Source organism: Phacochoerus africanus, chromosome 8 (assembly GCF_016906955.1).
Source record: "Phacochoerus africanus isolate WHEZ1 chromosome 8, ROS_Pafr_v1, whole genome shotgun sequence".
In the NCBI taxonomy this organism is placed as follows: domain Eukaryota; kingdom Metazoa; phylum Chordata; class Mammalia; order Artiodactyla; family Suidae; genus Phacochoerus; species Phacochoerus africanus.
Window position 1 is genome coordinate 148,687,235 of NC_062551.1, and position 19,621 is coordinate 148,706,855.

Genomic DNA, 19,621 nt, shown 5'->3' on the forward strand with positions numbered 1-19,621 from the left:
AATGGCAGCTTACTTTATCTACAGAAATATCTAGTCACTTAGATTTAATGGATCAACTGGAAGATCACTACCTACATCCTGATTTTACGTGAAAACTAAACTACTAATATGATTTAAATTAGGCATATTTTCCCTTTCTCCAATTAAATTTTTCTTACACTCAAATTACAAATTAGCAAAGTTTATAAAGGTCATTACTTGAAACGCCTTTAATATCTGGGAAGGATAAAATAAAAATACCATTTAAAAATCTTATTATTTACTACAGACATCTAAATAAAACACTAAGCTGAGACTTTTAAAAATTTATTTACAAAGTTGTGTACAACACGATGGGATAACATTTAGAATACCATATATATTCATTCATATATAAACAGACCTTTATAATAGAATGACACTTTTCGCCTTTTGAAAATTTTTTTATATTTAAAATCTCCCAACGTCTCTATACATTTTTTCTCACATAAAACTGCGGAGAGTGAACCTTCAAAAAAAATGAAAGTTCAGAGCTCTAAATCTACTGATTTTGTTTTTCTTAAAAAAATAAAAACCCCAAAAGGAAAGTCAATAATTTTTATACAAATATGTACAAAGAATTTCCCTCCCATCCTCAAGGTACTGAGAGCAGACGCCGTCGGGGTACATTTTTGGAAAATTCTGTTTTCGGTTTTACCTGTACGGAAAGCTATTCCCCGCGGGCGCGCGGTGAGGGTTTGCTCCGATAGCCTAGGTGTGCAGGACGGGGTGGAGGCCGCTGAAGGTCTGTGTCGAGGGGTCGCGGGGGGGGGGGGGAATGGAGGAGAGGCAGAGTCCAGGATTGGGCAGGGGGCCCAGGACTCGGGCAGGGCGGGCAGCCTGCAAATGCAGCGGACGCTCGAGGCTGCCGCCGGGCCCTCCATCCCGGCCACCGGCGCGTCCCTATTGAGCGGGCCACTTGGCTTGCGCTGCAGCGGCGGCAGCGGCAGCTGCCGAGGCTGCGGGCTGCAGGAACTGTCCAGAGAGCGGCACACTCAGGATGGGCGCGATGGTGGCCGTCGTCCGGCTCAGCGAGAGCGGTTGGTGTGTGGCCATGAGCGCTGCCGACTGCACGGTCCCTGGCGGCCGCAGGAAGGACTGTGCCGCGCCGCCGCCCCCGCCACCCCCGGTGCCCCCAGTTACCCCGGCGCCCCCAGCGCCCGCTGCCGAGCCCCCGGGCGCCGCGGGGCCCCCACCGATGATGTTCTCAATGCTGAACGACGGCCGCGCACTCGGCTCGGACTTAATGAGAGACGCCGTGGTGCCCGCCGTGCCCGCCGTGCCCGCGGCGGCCGCGGCGGCGCCCAAGCTGTTGAGCTGCAGCTGCAGGCCTGGGCCGAGCTGCGAGCCGAAGGCGGCCGCTTTCCGGCCCAGCTCGCCCGAGGGCAGCAGCGGCACGGCGGGCGGCAGAACCGGTGCTACGGGAGGCAGCGCGTATGGGTACTGGAGCGCCGCGGCCGCGGCCGCGGCTGCCGCGGCAGCCGGGTGCGAGTATGCGCCGGCCGCAGCCGCTGGGTGCAGGCCGTAGGGGCGGCCGTAGGGCCCCGCGGCGCCAGCCGCCGCCGCGAGGCTGTAGGCGCCGAAGCTCTGCATCATAAGCGCCGTCTGCTCGCGCAGGTGCTCCTGCTGGTGGCGCTTGAAGCGTTTCCGGCGCCGCAGGAAGCTGCCGTTGTCGAACATGTCCTCAGACTGCGGGTCCAGGGTCCAGTAGTTGCCCTTACCCGGGTTGCCCGGTTCGCGGGGAATCTTGACGAAGCAATCGTTCAGCGAGAGGTTGTGGCGGATGCTGTTTTGCCAGGCGGGGAACTTCTCCCGGTAGTAGGGGAAGCGGTTGCTGATGAACTCACAGATGCCGCTCAGGGTCAGCTTCTTCTGCGGGCTCTGCAGGATAGCCATAGTGATGAGCGCGATGTACGAGTAGGGCGGCTTCACCAGGCTGTTCTTGGGCTTGCTTGGGGCCAGGCCGCCCGCCGCACCACTGCCCGAGCCAGGCCCGCCGCCGGTCCCGCCGCCCTCCTCGCCGCCAACGCCGCCCTTGCAGCCGTCGGCCTCGGACGCGCCCGCCTCGCCCCCTGGCCCGGCCCCGGCTCCAGCCACCTCCTTGGGCAGTGCCAAGGGCTGCTGGTGCGGCGGCTGAGGCTGCCCATGGTGGGGTGCCGCCGGCGTCACCTCGTCCGCCTCGTCCAGGCGCAGCTCGGGCGGCCCCGCGGGGCTATCGCAGCCTGCGTCGCTGTCCTTCTCCTCCAGTCCGTCGTCGCCCTCACCCACCACATCGATGTCCACATCCTCGGCCGTCAGCACCGTCTGGCCGGACATGTCGCTAGCGCTGCCGCCGCCGGAGAGGGTCATCCCTCCTCGGGGGTGGTGGCGGCGGCGAGGAAGGAGCGGCGCGAGACGGGGGTCTTCAGGGGCTGCCGCCGACCTCAGGAAAGGGGTTTGGGGCGCCCCGGAAAGATGGGGGATTGGGAGAACGGAGGGGGGCGTAGGTGGTTCCGGGCCCTCTCGGCTTGGCTCACACTTGGCAGCCCCGCATCGCGCGGCGCGGGCGCTGCCGTCCGCCCCCCGCGGCCGCGCTCCGCAAACTCCAGCTGTCCCTGGCGCTTGGTACTAGGGGCTTGCTGCCGCTCCCCGCCCCAGCGGCTTCTGCACGCCGCGCCCCCTTACTTCGCCCGCCTTCCTCGGCCTCTGGCCGGACGTGGGGAGCAGGGGCGGTGCAGGCGGGCGCGGGACGCCGGGCGCCAAGCAGTTCGGGAGGGCCTGGGCAGGGGCAACAGGGGGAGGGGGAGTGTCAGGGACGCCGAAGCCCCCGTAGTCGAAAGTCCCGTTTTAAGGACTGGCCTGATAGATTACTTTCTACTTAAAGATCCAGCGGGAGGCGGGGCCACGTGACCGTGCGTGACGTCAGGACAGCGGCGGAGCCGGCCAAACTCAAGTTGGTTCTGAGAATTGTCAACAAAGGAACGAGGGACACGCAACTCTGCGCCGCACCGTGCGCTAGCATCCCGCGGGTCCCGAGGGCGTCCCGGCACACCCCGAGACCCTATCCTAGGCTGGAACCCAGCGCGGGGGTCGAGGGGGCCTGTGGGTGTGAGTGTGGGTGGGTGCGTGTGAGTCAGGGTGTGGGTTTGGAAGCATCTGCCGGACCCCTTGGCTCTGCTGCCTTGCCCTCCCGCCCTCTCTACTCCCCCCCCTCCATCCCTTTGCCAACTCTCCCTAGTCAGGGATTGGGCTTAGACTGTAGAACAAGAGTCCTATCCCGTTTTCTTAAGAAAAACTTATAGTGTCTATTTAGTTTTTTGTTTTTGTTTGATTCTTTTTAGCTCTAAAGAGTAAGGGCTGCACCCCACCTCTATCTTGCTAATTAGATTTAGGAGGAACTCCTGCCACAGTGTTCAGTCGGCAGAAACACCTACTGAGAGGAGGCGCTCCTCCTCCCCCAAAGCCAAACCACCTCGTCCTGCCTTCGCTTTCCTGTCTCGATGTGGGCGTGTTTATATGTATATATACATATACATACATATATTTTTTTCCCGCTCGTCCACACAGCGTCATCTGGGGTTCCCGAAGGTCAGAAAATGGCTATTGATTAATCTATTGGAATAGTTGCCGACAGAAATAAAAAAAGACGTAAAATTACAGGGAACCTATAAATAAAGAAGCCGTAACTAGCTGCTCGGAGTTGTTAAACGACTTAGCATGTGAGAAAGTCGGGAATGAGGCGCTGGGGAAGGAGCCGGGATTGGCAGCGGCCTGGGTAAGTCGCCTGGGTCTGGGAAGAGGCTTTGGGCCTCTAGGTTAGACGCAGCGTCCGGGCTGGGATGGCAGAAGGATGCGGGGAGCCGGCAGTGTGACTTCCCAGGCGCCCGGGCCCAGCCTCCTGGGAGCGGGGGCGGCCTCGGGCATGCGGGTGGGCTAGGCTCTCAGTTGCTGCTAACTAATGTGGATTCTTTCCTCTTAGGGCGTAGATAAACTCTCCAAGATTTAACTTCCGCAGAAACCAGCAGCAGAGGGGGCGGAGGAGGAGGAGGCGAGGACGCGGCCGGTGCACACCGAGTTCCTCTGCCAAGGAAAGTCAGTGATGGTAGGAAAGACTGGGGGCATTTAACTGGGGTTGAGGCTGGGAAGGGGGGGGGGCAAAAGGGCTCCGGGTGTGTGACATTGCCGGGGCGCGTGGACCTCGCACTTCCCAGTACTGTTCCTGATCTGGTGTCTGCGATGCGCCGCCTTTTCCCTCTCACATTTTTAGGCCGCCTCCTTACCAGCCACGAGTGCCTGCCAGGTGTGGTGGGCTCCTGAAACTCAAGCCGTCTGGCCGCTGAGGCCTGGAAGGGAAATGCGGGCCTCTCCAGAGGAAGGAGCTTAAGTGGAAATGGTCCGAGAGGAAATACTTAATGAAATATTTACAGGAGACACTAGGTATCTGATATATTTCCTACTGGACAGTAGTACTTTTGATTCCCTCAGTCTGTAGCGCTCTCTCACCTACTACCCGCCCCCATGTTTCCTTAGCCTAGACACACATAAACTTGCTTCATTACAGGCAGTGAGACACAGACTGACTTTAATTTACATTAGATCATTTCCCGGATAAAACACTAGCACATGAGATCTCCATTTCGCGGGATGTTTCTGGTTGAAGTTGGGGCAGTTACTACATCTTGAGACGCCCACGAAACTCCAAGGTTTTTCTGTATCTAAATGATACCCTGGTTGCACCTGACCGTAAAATGCATCTGAATTCATTTCCGCAGCTGCACTGCTTTGTGGCCCGCAGGCTCCGGACTGTTTACAATACTATGTAGACAGCCTCTCGCGAAACCGACCAGAGCGGCGAGCTGGCTGCCCACTGTCCCCCGGCAGCAGAGGTTCTGGCTGCAACTGTCCCCAGCAAGCTAATAATTACAACAGAAAGGTCGGAAGAACAAGAGAAAGAAACTGAAATTCACAAATTCAGAAATTCCTTTTGCTCAGCTTTGGGTATCTAGCGCCAGTAGCAGGTGCGGGCCGCATCGGGAGTCCCAGAGCATCCTAGGAGGCTGGGCTGGCGTGGATGTGTGTGTGTGTGTGTGTGCGCGCGCGCGCGCGCGGGGGTGGGGTGGGGGTGGGGGTGGGGGGAGGGTGGCGGCTCCAGGGGCTGCCCTCTGCAATCTTCTTGAAGTAGCCTGCAAACGAGCCTAATTTCGATTCCGCTGCCCGCCAGGGCTGGCTCTCAGGACTCCCTCGGCGCTTCTGTTCTCTGTCTCTCAGCTTCCCTCCACCAACACCTGTCCTGATGCGACCATTCCCCCGTGTCTCTTTGGAACCTCCCTGGGGGAAAAGTGGGGTGGGGGGTGAACAACTCCCAGCCGCCAGTTCCATTTGTTGCGTTTTTTTCTTCGACACAATAAAAGTCAAATTAATTGATTCATACCATTAATTACGGCGCGTAGCGTGAAAAGCAACGCTTCCCCTCGGTTAGAGATCTATTGTGCTAATCTCTTGTTCAATCAGTGTTACCATCTGATGCCGGGTCTGGCCCTTACAGAAACTTTTCGACTCGATTAGCTAAATGATGAGACGTGCAGGACCTGTCTGCGGCCCCGACGTCCTGCGCCAGTGCCGGCCCAACCGCTTCCTATCGATTTCCAGCGGAGGCGGCGGATTTTCCCGCGACCACTTTCGGCTTGGGGAACAAGCAGGCGTTTTCCACCTTCCGGGCGGGCAGTGACGCCGCGCAACCTCCCTTGGCAGGAAGGAGGCTTAGCGGCAGCCCAGGTGGGAGACAGGAAGATTCCCGCTGCTATCGCCGCAGGAGGCCGCCGGGGCGGAAGGGCACGAGCCCGACGCGGTGCAGGGTCCCCACCTAGGCCGACGAGATTCCGGGCTAAGTGAATCCTGTTTGCCGCGTCATTTCGGTTTGCTGCTAAAAAGCCCACAGGTCGTCCGTTACCGCCAAACTTTAGGACAGAGAGAGATGGGACAGGCGGGACGGATATGGAGAGAGTGATACATTTGAGGGGAGAAGAAGAATTTGATAGAGGGAACGAAAATGTCAGCGAAGGAAGGGAAATGTGGATAAACATTTTTCCGAATCTCAGAGGGTTACTGGGGAGGTAGAAAGAGGGAGAATGGAAACACACACACGCACACATACACACACAATTACTCTGAGTGAGAGTGACTACTTGGGTCACAACAAGCAAACTTCCCAGGAGAGATTTAAAGAAGGTGGCAGCCAGCTGTCTCACCTGTTCAAATGTTTGAAACGTTTCAGCCAGAAGAGAATGTGATGAGGCTCCCTCCGTTTCTCCTGGGGCAGGCCGAGTCGTTGGTACCAAGCTGCGGAAGGACCGGGGCCGTTGGGGGCGGGGGTTGGTGGTGGTGGTGGTGGTGGAGGGGACCGAGGTTCTAGCAACAGGAAGCAAGAAAAGTGGAGTCCGGATCGATGGAGAGAAAATTGAGACGTCTCCGGGGAGGGGAGATTTAGAGTGTGTGTCCTGGGGGGTGAGGTGGGGGTAGGGGGAGGAGAAGTAGATGGAACAATTTATGACGGAGAAGAGGAAATTAATTACAACTCAATTTGGGTTCTTAAATGGTCAACACGGAAGGAGGGGCACGGTCTGAGTGTGCGGGAGCCTGGAATGGCCCATCTCCCCCTAGCCAGGCCCCAGCGAACACAGGTGCCCTCTTCCTCCTCCTTAGGTCAGAGACTATGCCAATGGTTTGAATAAATCGTTGGCCGGAGGTGAATAGAATCTTTATGCCCAGGCATGGGTGCGCTTTTCTCACAATACGGGGAGAAAGGACCAGGTTCTGCGCAGTGAGAGGCACGACCCCCACAGAGAGTGGCCACCCTCTCCCTCTCTTGCAGAGGAGACAAAACATGGGTGGAGACCACCTGGAATATACTCCTCCCTTCACCCCCGAAAAACCAAACTCGGCTCTTTCTTGACAATCTTCAGAGATGTGTTGAACTGTTATCAGCCTCTGCCTGGATAACCACGACCGCGGGAGGTGGGAAGGCTGAGAAGGTACCCAGGTCCCAAACCCATCCAAGTTATTTCTGTTTCCAAGAGGGTGGGATTTTCAACTCATTTCCACCACCCTGTTGTACCTCTCCAGATCTCTTCGGGTTGAAAGAAAGAAAGAAAGAAAAAAAAAAAAAGACTAATTTCTTGTTTGAATTTGCATCTTAAAGCTTCATTTATTTTCAAGGTGTCCGCCACTCAGGGCCCATGCCAAGAAGTGCCTTGTAATGGCGAGAGACCAAAGGGAAAGGAGAGAGAGAGAGAGAGAGGATGGTTTTGAATTTATTTATATTGGAAATGTATAAACATCCATTCTGTAAAAGGCAACACGTTTAATTAACGATGAGAGAGCAGTTAGGGGCAGAAAGCTAGTAAAATTGTGTGATAAATTTATGGCATTGTTAGCGTGCTTTTAATTATGGCTATTATGTTAATTATTTCACATTAGCATGGAGTTATCAGCAGCATGTCAGATTTAATCAAAACGAGCCTTTCTCTCGAAAATTGTTCTTTTCATCCGTGAGGAGAAAGGTCTTGGGCAGGATCGGGGCTTAAAAATGACTTGGCATTGAAAGCTCGAGTCTTTCAGACACGGTTTGGTGCGATGGGGCCCAGCCCGGCTGTCCGCTGGGTCCCTCCAGGCTACCGGCAGCTCGCGGAGGAGCCGAGGGCTAGGTTTTTAGGAATTCACCATTTTCACCCCCTTTGGAGCTGACACTTCATCATATGGGATCATTCTGTCAAACAATATGATGCTGCTCATTTTTATCTGTCCCGCTTTACAAAACCCCCATTCAGCCCGCGGAGGAGCAACAAAAGCTTCGAAGCGGCGCCGCAGCCAAGGCCTCCCCCGCGCGCGGGAGAGAGAGGCGAGAGGGGCCGAGGAGCGCGGGCGGCGGGCGCGCGCCCCTCGCCGCCTGAGGGACCCCGGCCGGGCGCAGCCCGAGCGCCCAGGTAGCGGGTCCTCGGGTGTGGCCCGGGCGCGACACGCCTCTCCCAGGCCGGCGTCCGCCCTCAGGCTCCCCGCGGGCGCGGGAGGGAAGCCCTTTTCCCTCCCCGAGAGCGACTCGTCCACCCGGGCCACATCGATTTCTTAATCACTGCCGATCGATTTATTGGGAGCAAATAAATAGCCCATTTTGGAAACGTTTCAATTGTCGGCTTGATGGTTGGGGCGCTGACGGGGGAGGGCCCACAGGGCCGAGGGGCGCGCGCGGGAAGGGGCTTGTGGGAACGTGGGCTGTGCGAAGGCCGAGCGCCGCTCGCCGCTGGAGCCTCGAGTGTGCGCGCGCGGCCGCCGCCGCCACCCGGCCCTGCACTTCCACCTCCGGCGACGCCCGGGCCTCCTCGAGGGTTCGGCTTCCCCCGCTGGCGCTCAGCTCCCTCTGGCGGCGGGGCGAGCGGGAATTCAACCCTTCCACCCTGTCACGTCCAGGCAAGTTCGCCCGGGTGCGGATTCCTTCAAAAGTACCCCCTCAGGCCACCGAGCGACCCCGAGGCCAGTCCCCGGGACCCGCGCCCGGTGGAGGTTCTCAGGCCCCGGGTCCACCCCGCTGACCTTCTGGCCTAGGCCTGCGGCCGCTGCTGCCTCCTGGTCCCGGGGCCCGGAGCGGCCTTCCTGCCCAGGACCACTAGGGCCCCCGCCCTTCCCGGGACGGGGCTGTGGACCGGCCAGCTGCTGCCTTATTTTTAGCGCCATTCCATTCGCGCGGTTATATTTAACTCGATCCACTCCTCCGAGGAGGTCGCTCGGACATCGAATTCTCTACATCGCAGCTTGGGCCCGCCCGCCTAGCCTCTGGGGCAGATTGGAAACCCCCCGCTTAAGAATCTGTGACATCTCCGGAGCTTGGCTAGGAGAGGAGAGATGGAGGGGTCTGGTTGTAAGAGCGGTCGCCACCGAGCCTGCAGACACACTGCGCAGAGGTGCAATCTTGCGTGGGGGAGGGGAGCAGGGAGGAGGATTCCGTCCCAAGGGAAGGAGTCTCTGTGGGGAGCACTGGGTCCATTTCCTACTTATGCATGACCCAGAGTGCCCAGGTGACCTGGAATACCTCTTACAACTCTGCCCTTCGGGAAGGTTATGATTTTTGTATTCATGCAGGAATCCCCTCTTCTTCCTACTCCTGAACGCAGGCGACAGGAGACTGAAATTGAAGCTGGCTCCTCAGTTGCAGACTAGCCTTCCCTGGGCAAAACCTCAAGACTATGCCACTGGCACAGTCACCCTGGGAAGGGACCCCCTTGGAAACACTGTCGTAAGACCCACTTTTTCTCTCAGAAGTTCGAACTGAATTTACCATAAAATGCAGAGGCCACACACTAAAGGTACACATACAGATATGACAAGACCTGGACCCTTTTAAAATTTGAATTCTTCTCTTAACACTTTATAAAGGAAAGGACTTTATTAGCTTTGGATCCAAAGCAGGTATTTTTGGCTGCCTCTTTTTGTAGGTCTCCCTACAATGTATGGGTGAAGGATGTCAGTCATACTCACAGCTGAATTCGGGTAGAGAGGATGCTCTAGCCAAGGACTGGGTCTGGAGGTGGGTGGGTGGAGGAATAGTGGGCAGTACTCAATAAATAATGGCTCAGTGACTTAATCAGTAGTAGGACACAGCCCCACGCTGATGAGTAACTTACTTCCAAAAGTATGAAGTTAAAATGTGGTATAATTAATTGTATAAATATTTACCATAGAATGTTACAGGAGTTCAGAGTAGACACCCCTAGCCCCACTGGAAAAGAGGAATGTATAGACAGGTTTCCCAAAGGAAATAAAGCTGGAGCTGTCTTGAATGAGTAACTGCTGTTGAGGTGATGACGAGAGGAACCAAGTTCTAGGCAGAGACTCAGGTGAGCAAAGACACAGAGGTATGCAAGACTTGAGGAGCAGCTTATAGTTCAATGTGACTGAAAGAGTTTGGATTTTCTTCTATCAGCAATGAGGGTTTTGATCCAGGAAGTAACTGGCATGGCCTGACTGATATTGAAGGCAATAACTTGGGTAGTCAAGTGGATGACTGAGAAGCAAGAGACCAGAGTGTTTCTCCATCTGTATTCTCCCTCTCAATCTCAGCATTTTCTCCAGACACCCACATTTTCTATGTTAGAATTACTGTGAATTCCTTCTCTCTTGTTAATCAGCACTTAATCCTATCAATTTTACCTTCTAAATCTCCCATTCATCCCTTCTTCTCCAGCCCCACTGCCAATAATTTAAGTCGCATCTCTATCATCTCTTACTGAGACAACTGAAATAGCCTTTTTACTAACTCCAGTCTTCCTCTCTCTAGTTTATCCTTCACGTGTTCCCAAAAGATTGTTGCAGAATTTTCCTCTGACCATGCCAATCATAAAGTTCAAATCCTTCAGTGGCTCCTTATCAACTTCAGGCTCTTTAGCTTAATATTTAGGAATTTTCGTGCTTTCACTCTTGTCTACCTGTAGAGATCAACTCTAGACTGAACGTAGACGATGATGAGTTCAGTTTTGCACATACTGAATTTGAGGTGCTGGTGGAATTTCTGAGTCAAGATAATTAGTATGAGATAGGAATCTAGAGCAGTGCTATCTAGTGGAAATATAAGGTGAGCTACAAAGATGAGTTATGTATGCACATTTAGAGGTCTAATAGCTATATTTTAACAAGTAAACAGAAACAGGTAAGTTGATTTTAATGATGCATTTCATTTAACCCTATAAACCTAAAAATATTATCATTTCAGTATACAATGTATGTAAAAATTATTGAGATTTTTTCATTCATCTTTTGGAAGTCTTTGAGGAATGGTGTGTATTTTAACCTTGCGCTGCCTCAGTCAGAACTAGCCACATTGCAAGTGCTCCGTGGCTAATGGCTAGCGTATTGGCTAGCTCAGGTCTAGAGCTTAAGAGAGAAGTTAGGGCAACAGATAGACTTAGGAGTCATCAGTGTTCAAGTGTGATAGTTCAGGCAATGAGAGTGTGTAAGCTCAGCAAGTGGGAGTGTGTGGGATGAGAAAAAGGCAAAGGCAATACCAGAGAGGGGAGAAGGAAGAAGACCCATAAAAGAAAGTAAGAAAGTAAATACAGCATAAATGGAGAGCAGGTATGATTGTGAGAAGCAAAGAAGAGGGACTTTTTTTGCTTTTTGTTTTTATCCTGGGCCAGGGATTGAACCCATGCCGTAGCAGTAGCCCAAGACACAGCAGTGACAACACCAAGTCCTTAACAACTAGGCCACCAGGGAACTCCAGAAGAATATAAAATTTGAGAATATAAAAGTAGTCAACAAAGTCAAGTGTTTCTGAAAAGTATTTTTATGATATGTAACAGTTATATAGAAATTATTATAAGGGTTTGGCCATCTTTGATAGGAATTATTTAAATATATACAGCAGAAATTATCACAACATTGTAAACCAACTATATTTCAATGAAGCTTTTTAAAAAAGGAATTATTTAAATATAAGTAGGTTGTTGATTCAGATTCTGGTAAGGCCATGATTGAGAGTAGATACCATTTCTTCATTTTGTGTGTAGTTGCAAAATGTTATTGTCTGGTTTCATTAAAACATGCATATTGCCTCTTTCTCTGAACTAGTGCCACAGTCACAGTGACCAAAATGTTCATCGCTCCTTTCCTGGAACAGTTCCAGTTTAAACCTGCTTTGCAGTTATAATTATTACTAGGGCCTATTTTATTCTCAGAAGTGTCCCAGTTTGGATAATAAATTATTTGGTCACCCCATACATGGCAGACCTAACTTGCAGTACTTAGAGCATGCGAATCAAGATGCCCGTCAGGTTTTCTGCTGATGGAGAGAGAAGTACTTAAAACAAATATAGGTGCTTCTAACTATAGTTCTAATTGCCTCTCAATCGGATCAGGGTTTCTCTTTGCACTCTCCTGAGGTTTTCTGAAGGGAAATTGAGGCAGCATAACCTGCCATTTAAGACTGGGACTGAATCTTCTTTGTGACTTGAAATACGTCTACACATTCCCATCCCATCCACACCTCCAGGATAAGGTAAATAATTTTATTAAATACTTGTTATGGACTAGGAGCCCTCCGGTGTGATTTACTTGTATTTATTTATTAATCTGTACAGCAATCTTGTGAGGGAGGGACTTGTAGTTATTCCCATTTTACAGATGAGGATGGTCACTCTGCCAGGATTTTAAGGCAATTTGGCTCTTAACCACTGCATTGCACTGCCCTCTCTTATTATCTTTCTCTTCATCCATCCCTTCTTTTCTTTCCTTATGCCCCGTGGCTTTCTCACTGCCACCACAACTGAATTAAACCTTTCAAGGGGGCCATATTGATTACATGCCTCTATAATTTTAATATTATTTGAATTATGGAAGATGATGCACAAAGAATAGAGATCGTTATCATCTAGGCATTACTGCAGTGTTTGATATTTTGCTCTTTTCTGGGATGAACATATATGTCAACCATTTGTACTACTTTCTTTTAAAAAGGGGACCCTAGTACTTTTTTTTTTTTTTAAGGAAATGTATTTTATTTTTATTTTTATTTTTTATTTTTTTTAATTTTTTAATTTTTTTTTTATTTTCCCACTGTACAGCAAGGGGGTCAGGTTATCCTTACATGTATACATTACAATTACATTTTTCCCCCAGCCTTTCCTCTGTTGCAACATGAGTATCTAGACAAAGTTCTCAATGCTATTCAGCAGGATCTCCTTGTAAAACTATTCTAAGTTGTGTCTGATAAGCCCAAGCTCCCGATCCCTCCCACTCCCTCCCACTCCCTCCCCCTCCCATCAGGCAGCCACAAGTCTCTTTTCCAAGTCCATGATTTTCTTTTCTAAGGAGATGTTCATTTGTGCTGGATATTAGATTCCAGTTATGAGTGATATCATATGGTATTTGTCTTTGTCTTTCTGGCTCAATTCACTCAGTATGAGATTCTCTAGCTCCATCCATGTTGCTGCAAATGGCATTATGTCATTCTTTTTTATGGCTGAGTAGTATTCCATTGTGTATATATACCACTTCTTCCGAATCCAATCATCTGTCGATGGACATTTGGGTTGTTTCCATGTCTTGGCTATTGTGAATAGGGCTGCAATGAACATGCGGGTGCACGTGTCTCTTTTAAGTAGAGTTTTGTCTGGATAGATGCCCAAGAGTGGGATTGCGGGGTCATATGGAAGTTCTATGTATAGATTTCTAAGGTATCTCCAAACTGTTCTCCATACCTAGTACTTTTTGGTAACTGATTTTTTTGTTTGTTTGTTTTTTAGGGCTGCACCTTCGGCATATGGAGGTTCCCAGGCTAGTGGATGAATCAGAGCTGTAGCCGCTGGCCTATGCCACAGCTCATGGCAATGTCAGATCCTTAACCTACTGAGTGGGGGTAGGGATTGAACCTGTGTCCTCATGGATACTAGTCAGATTCCTTTCCACCGAGCCATGATGGGAACTCCCTGATAACTAACTGATTTTGAGAGTGTCTCAGAACAGGCAGTCTTTAGGGAAAAACAAAAACAAAAACAAAAACAAAACATAGAACTTTTAATAACAGCTTGAATTGTTTTTTATTACTACATTATCCCCAAATTTAGAAGTTTAACGCAGTAAATGAATACTTATCTTCTCATGGTTTCTGTGGATCAGGAATTCAGAAGGGAAATAGCTTGAGGATTCTTGCTCTATATCTCCCTTGAGGCTGCAGATAAGCTGTTGACTGAGGCTACCCTCATATGAAGACTGGAGCGCGGCCTCCTCACATGGCTCTTTGCAGGAGGCCTGAGTTCTTTACCATGAAAACCTTTCCATTGGACTGCTTAAGTGTCCTTCTGGGTCCCCAGAACAAGTGACAAAAGAGAAAAGCAAGGCAGAAGCCACAGTGTCTTTTATGACCTAGCCTCATCACAGGCTATCACTTCAGAGTGTGGGGATGGTTGGGCCATCCCTGCGACTACCACCATCCACTCTTTGCTTCCTGTGATGCACATTGCTCCCAGGTGTAAAATATACTCTCTGCCTCCCAGAGTTCCTAAAAGTCTCATTCCATCACAGCATCACCTCAGACGTCAGAATTTGGTCATATAAATCAAATGTCAGTGCAACTTAGATGTAATTCCATAAACACAGTACCTTGAGTACAGTTCGTGCTTTGAAGACTTGTGAACGAAAGAGACAAATTATCTTTGTCAACATACACTCAACATATGATGGTAGGATAGGCATAGGATAGCTGCTGTACAGACACTCTTACTCAAGAAGGGGTAGGAGTTCCTGTCATGGCTCAGTGGTTAACAAATCCAACTAGGAACCATGAGGTTGCAGGTTTGATCCCTGGCCTCGCTCAGTGGGTTAAGGATCCAGCGTTGCCATGAGCTGTGGTGTAGACCGCAGACACAGCTCGGGTTCTGCATTGCTGTGGCTTTGGCGTAGGCCGGTGGCCACAGCTCCAATTAGACCCCTAGCCTGGGAACCTCTATGCCGCGGGTGCAGCCCTAAAAAGACAAAAAAAGAATGGGGACTAGGGGAAGTTCCTACGTGGCCCAGCACTGGGGAACTTCTGCATGCCACAGGTATGGCCAAAAAAGAAAGGGAATAGAGAGTCACACCAGAGTCACTGGTCCAGAGCAATTCTGATTTTCAGTTATGCATAGGTTGGTGTCTTCTTGATTAGGGTTCAGTGCCTGAAAATAATTTTTTGTGGCTCTTGGTCCCACCTTCTGGGTTCTCATTTCTACCCTCCGAGTCATCCTTCCTTTCACATGAAGGACAGCGCATGTTGGCGGCTGAAGTAGTTTTCTTATCTTGCTTGGTGCTTTAGAATGTTGGGGGATCCAAAGATCTCTTTACATTTTGTACTGTTTATATCCCTCTTAGTCCAATCCAGTGATTTTTTGCCAATATAATTTTCTTCTGCTAATATAATTCTTCCGGTATCTCCTGTCATCCTCCTGGTCTTGTATATTGATGGAAATGAACCCCATGTGTGTGGAGGGGGGTGAAACTTCATTGATTTAATCCAACTGTGATGGTTTCATTGCCAAAGATTAAGACATAGTCAAGTGATACCATTCTGTCCAGTGAGAAAGAAGAAGAAGATTGTCCCGGGGTTTTTAGGAAAAGTCTTCTTTGCTGACAAAAAGATCTCCGAGGAAGAAACTGTTCTTCTTCTTCTACTAGACATTGTGTCTGCAACATACTTGCAGTTGTCGTCCTTTGCCCTTGAGGTTGGCAGGAGAAAAACGATGGGGCGCTGTTAGATTCTTCACTATATAATTGGGCAACTCAATTAATCAAGGCTAGACAAACAAATTTGTTTTTTAATTTTAAAATCTGTTGTTACTTGTCGTCATGAATTTAAAGTGAAACCCCATCACACGGCTGTGTGGCTTTTTGTTTGGTTTTGGTTTTTTGGGCCACATGCTCAAGTGAAGGCTTCCAAGAGAAAAGTAGTGGATAATGGGATACAAGCAGGTTTTGGTGATTATGTGTTTGCCAAGTACAGTGAGTGTCCTATGCAAAGAAGTGATTATTATAATCACAGGTCTCTCTCTCTTTCCCCTTTAGCCTTCCTTCACCTTTTTTACTGGCCTTCACCTATTCCTCCTATTCCTTTCCCTCTTTCCTCTTCCTATTTTCCCTTTTTCCTCCTCTTCCTCTTGTATGGGTAGCTTCCTGATCCTCCGTCTTCTTTCAGTTACCATTTATGTGGAAGACTTTTCTTAGTCCTCATAACGACCTTGTCTGGCAGGTAACGACCTTGTCTGATTAACATTCCCATTTTCTAGTTGAGACGTTAGATTAAGCAACTTGTTCGTGGCCGTACAGCTAAAAAGTAGCCAAATAGCATCCAGCTCAAGCCTATGATTCCCAAACCTGTGTTTTAACGAGTATGCAGGAGCAAGAAAAATTCTTCTAAAAGAAAAACCATTCACTAGCTCTCTCAGTGTTGAACTAGTTCAGTTCATATATCTACCTGGTAGATAAACAGAAAACTGTGGTCAAGGCCTCTAATTCTTGTGGGGGCCAACACTATAATTTTAAAATAACCAAAATTTCAATGTTTGTTTTCCTTTAAAGCAAAGGAAGTTAAACCCCTGGAGTTTAAAACAAGATCAAAATTCTAATTTCTTAACTAGTTCCAGACCATTAAATGAGCTAGTTCCCGAGAGAGACCTGATTACTTTGTCACCTTTAGGTAGCTAGCCAGGAGGAAGATTTCCGTCCAAACCCTCTCAACCCATCCTTTCTTATAATGAACTGCTAAAAGGGTAGCAACTGCTTCTGATATTTATCTTTTTTTTTCCTGGAGTTTTTTTATACCAAATCATGGCCTAAATATCATTCTGTGAGGCCTAAGGAAATTATTCCTGGTGTATTAGCTTAGATAACTGCATTTTTAGTGTCCTGATTTTGTAGTTTAAAGGGAATCATATTTAGTTTTGACATGTATCTTTCTTTTTTCAGGAATAGGACACTGGTCTCAAAAAAGCCCTGAAATCCATCTCTGATAGTCTTATCAGACTGTAACTCCTTGGGACCTCTTAGGAATTCAGAAATTTTTGAACATAGTACCTTAAAGAGGAAACAGCTTTCTTTGTCTTCTGATTTGAGTGTTGTTTAGAGAAAGTGATCTTTAGTTTGGAGATGGGCAGCCTCTGGTCCTCCAGTAGATCAGTGGCGATAACTCACAAAGAGCCCTGAGGTCCCCAGGGCATTTACAGTTTTTGAATATTCGCTCCTACTTATTTAAAAGACTTAGAGAAAAACAGCTATACTTACTCTTGTATTATGTTAATCTCATTTACATACTGACTAGAATTGTTTTTGTAGGCGATTTTGCCCGTGATACTGTTTGCCTAAGGAAGAAAACTTGGTAGCAGTCTTGTCATGCAATATTTACAGTCTGCACCGCTGTATATATTTGGGGAATCTGGCTAAAATATTGCATGACAGGAAATTTCAATAAGCATGTTTAAATGAATTCTAAGAAACCAGACAGAGAGGAAATATGCCTCTTTGGTTCTGAAACATTTATCTCCCTGGGTGGAAAAGGGTAGGGATAAGCCTTTGAATGATAGATCGTCCTAGAGAAAAATGTACATTAATCTGTGGTTTAATGTGGTCCCTAAATGTCTTAATTGCTTTTAAAGCCATGTAAATAAATAACATTCAAAGGATGTAAATTACTATCCTAAGAAATGACTTTCCTGATATAGGGGCTCCTATTTCAAATAATATTTATAAGGTACTCACTACAAATAATTTTTCAGTCCAGAATGAAGAAGCCTGAAGTTGGGAAACCTGAATTTACCAACTGTTAAGGTAGGAACATTTGTTTTGTTTTGTTTTTTACAATGAGGTTAATCATTGCCCAAGGTATTCACTTGTTATTTTATAAAGGAAGGAAGGAACACTCTACCTGGGAGGAATCAGAGGATCTTGGATTCTTAAATCTTTGTGGTGATACAATACTTTAAAGCTGGGGATTGAGACTGAAGATAAACTCAGAGTACCCTTAGTTTTATTTCTGAAGAGAACATTTTATGTCTTAGGTTAAAAAAGGTTGGTTTTAAATAAGCATCAGTTATCTGAGTTACAAGTGAGTGCATCTGGTCAGAATGCTTCTCACTCTCCCCTCCAATGATTAAAACAAAAGTTCCCTCCGTGGCACAGTGGTTAACGAATCTGACTAGGAACCATGAGGTTGCACGTTCGATCCCTGGACTTGCTCAGTGGGTTAAGGATCCTGCGAGGCCCTGAGCTGTGGTGTAGGTCGCAGACGTGGCTCGGATCCCGTGTTGCTGTGGCGCTGGCATAGGCCGGCGGCTACAGCTGTGATTCGACCCCTAGCCTGGGAATCTCCATAAGCCATGAGTGCGGCCCTAGAAAAGACAAACAAAAACAAAAACAAACAAAAAAAACCAAATCCATACGCTGATGACCATTTTGGAGAAGTTTTGTTTTTTTTTTAGGGACATACTTGCAGCATATGGAAGTTTCCAGGCTAGGGGTCAAATTGGAGCTGCAGCTGCCAGCCTACACCACAGCCACAGCCTCATCTATGACCTATACCACGGCTCATGGCAATGTTAGATCCTTAACCCACTGAGTGAGGCCAGGGATTGAACCTGCATCCTCATGATACTAGTTGAATTCTAACCTGCTGAGCCACAGTGTGAACTCTGAGAAGTTTTATTTTTTTTAATTAAAAAAAAAATTTTTTTTTGTCTTTTTGCCATTTCTAGGGCCGCTCCCGCAGCATATGGAAGTTCCCAGGCTAGGGGTCTGAGTTGTAGCCGCCAGCCTACACCACAGCCACAGCAACTCGGGATCTGAGCTGCATCTGTAACCTACACCACAGCTCACAGCAATACTGGATCCTTAACCCACTGAGCAAGGCCAGAGATCGAACCCGCAACGTCATGGTTCCTAGTTGGATTCGTTAACCACTGAGCCACGATGGGAACTCCTCTGAGAAGTTTTAATATTGAACTTTCTTTGATTTGTAAAACTCAGCTTATTCTCTTACTTTTGAACGTACAAGTGATCCTCCCCAACAGATAAAGTTTCCTTTATCTTTTTTTTTTATCTTTGATTCATGGTAAGGAATACATGACCTTGTAGATAAATACATGTAAGTAGATTCATACATACATGAAACACATGTTTCATAGAATAAGAGTCACACAATATGTATTGTACTATGTTTGGGTTTTTTTTTTCGGAAAAAAAATGCTTGTAACAACTCACAAAATAGATTTCATTGCTCACTAATGAAATGCAACCTAGAGTTTGATAAAACACTATCTAGGGAGTTCCTGAGTGGCTCAGCAGTTAACGAACCTGACTAGTATCCATGAGGACACAGGTTTGATCCCTGACCTCACTCAGTGGGTTAAGGATCCGGTGTTGCTGTGAGCTGTGGTGTAGGTCAAAGACTTGGCTCAGATCCCACGTTGCTGTGGCCGTGGTGAAGGCCAGCAGCTACAGCTCCGATTCAATCCCTAGCCTGGGAACCTCCATATGCCGTGGGTATGGCCCTCAAAAAACCAACAGCAACCTCAAAACACTATCTAGACTCCAGAGAAATAACAGAATTAAAGAAATACATTCTTTCGACTTTCAGGAATTCTGCAGCCAAGTGAAACCAACTCTCTTCCTTACACTGTCTTCCATGTTTTCCCTCATGTTATACATTTATTTTCTCCTTCCATTGTATTCAGATCTGGTATTTTACAGGTTGAAAGATGGAAAGATAATTTTTATCATCATTAGCTTCAAGAGTAGAGGAAGTTGTAGCTAGGAACTATCTCATAGAGTGGCCTGTAAGGAATGAAACAGCTGTAACCTGGGCATAACTGTCAGATCCTTGGTGTATAGACTTTAAACCTAACGAAGAGGTGGCCTTTTATTATAGATGTGCTCCAGGTGACAGATGGATCAACAGTTTTGCTTTTTAGGCACAGTGTGCAGCCATTTAAAAGAATCCTTTTGAAAAAAATTTACAAATTTTCTAAAATCCTTTTGTATTACAGCAAATAATACTAGAATGTCAATTCCAAGAAGGCAGAGGTTTTTGTCCATTTTATTCACTGGTATAAAGCTGACT

The 19,621-nt window shown here is 48.4% G+C and overlaps 1 protein-coding gene and 1 long non-coding RNA gene across 2 annotated transcripts; one reads left to right on the forward strand and one right to left on the reverse strand.

Moving 5' to 3' along the window:
- Nucleotides 1–296: 296 nt before the first annotated feature.
- Nucleotides 297–2,850, reverse strand: FOXD3 (forkhead box D3). Its single transcript, XM_047792223.1, has one exon. It carries the CDS (start codon nt 2,365–2,367, stop codon nt 922–924), a length of 1,446 nt encoding a protein of 481 aa, XP_047648179.1. The 5' UTR covers nt 2,368–2,850; the 3' UTR covers nt 297–921.
- A 695-nt stretch (nt 2,851–3,545) lies between these two features.
- On the forward strand, nt 3,546–5,073 carry LOC125133856 (uncharacterized). Its single transcript, XR_007136519.1, has 4 exons — nt 3,546–3,772; nt 3,977–4,099; nt 4,265–4,434; nt 4,770–5,073. It is a non-coding gene; the product is annotated as an uncharacterized LOC125133856 (long non-coding RNA).
- Nucleotides 5,074–19,621: the final 14,548 nt, after the last annotated feature.